Raw genomic sequence first — 755 nt, forward strand, 5'->3', positions numbered from 1 at the left:
ATGTCATATTTTTATTGACTTTGCAGTCTACCATGCTAATGCTTAAATAAATATATAACGGAAATATCACTAACAACAAACAAAACCAACGTGAACACGATGAATTACACGTTTCATATAATTCATACAATGTTGCTGATCCACCTAAATTCTCAAATACCTACTCCGGTCAGCATATGTGACCTACTGCTGGAGAGCATGCTGATATACATATCCATAAGGATTCCTCATTATAATAGGAGATGGATAAACAACAGGGACAGGATGAAAAATAGGCAACACTTGATACTGAATGGGGACTCTGACGTTATTGATGATTGGCGAGTCACCCCCAGCACCGACGCCGACGACTTCCACGTTTTCTGTGTCAGCTGATTCGACGGGGGACTCATTCTTTATATTGACGATATTGGATCCCGTCTCATCACCTGTCCAGCATTCGGATATGTACTCGTCTAGGTTGCGGTTCTGACATCTGTTTACGTAGGCGACCCTGGAAAGTTTGATTTAGGGTTGATTAAATGCATAGAGGAACATGAAAAAACAGCAAATCAATGTTAACTCGAAAGGTGTGATGATTTCTATGTGCAAGAAAAAATGGGATTTTCAAAAAGCATGTCATTGTAAAGTCAATTAGTGTAAATTATCTTGAAATTAGAAAATAAATATATTTAATCTGAGTGAATCGGAGACAAATCAGATAATTAGTTCTCTGGAAATTCTAATTAAAGTAGCATAGCCACGTCTACCCCCCC

At 38.1% G+C, this 755-nt stretch overlaps 1 protein-coding gene across 2 annotated transcripts in view; it reads right to left on the reverse strand.

Moving 5' to 3' along the window:
* Window positions 1-6: 6 nt before the first annotated feature.
* The window catches only part of LOC119590572 (lysozyme C-like), a 6,922-nt gene continuing 6,173 nt past the window's right edge, over window positions 7-755 (reverse strand). For both annotated transcript variants that reach the window (XM_037939242.1, XM_037939240.1), the window contains one exon: window positions 7-493. In XM_037939242.1, the coding sequence (XP_037795170.1) occupies window positions 184-493 (310 nt within the window). In that variant the 3' untranslated portion in view covers window positions 7-183. The remainder of the gene's footprint in view (window positions 494-755) is intronic.

This window comes from Penaeus monodon, chromosome 27 (assembly GCF_015228065.2).
Source record: "Penaeus monodon isolate SGIC_2016 chromosome 27, NSTDA_Pmon_1, whole genome shotgun sequence".
In the NCBI taxonomy this organism is placed as follows: Eukaryota; Metazoa; Arthropoda; class Malacostraca; order Decapoda; family Penaeidae; genus Penaeus; species Penaeus monodon.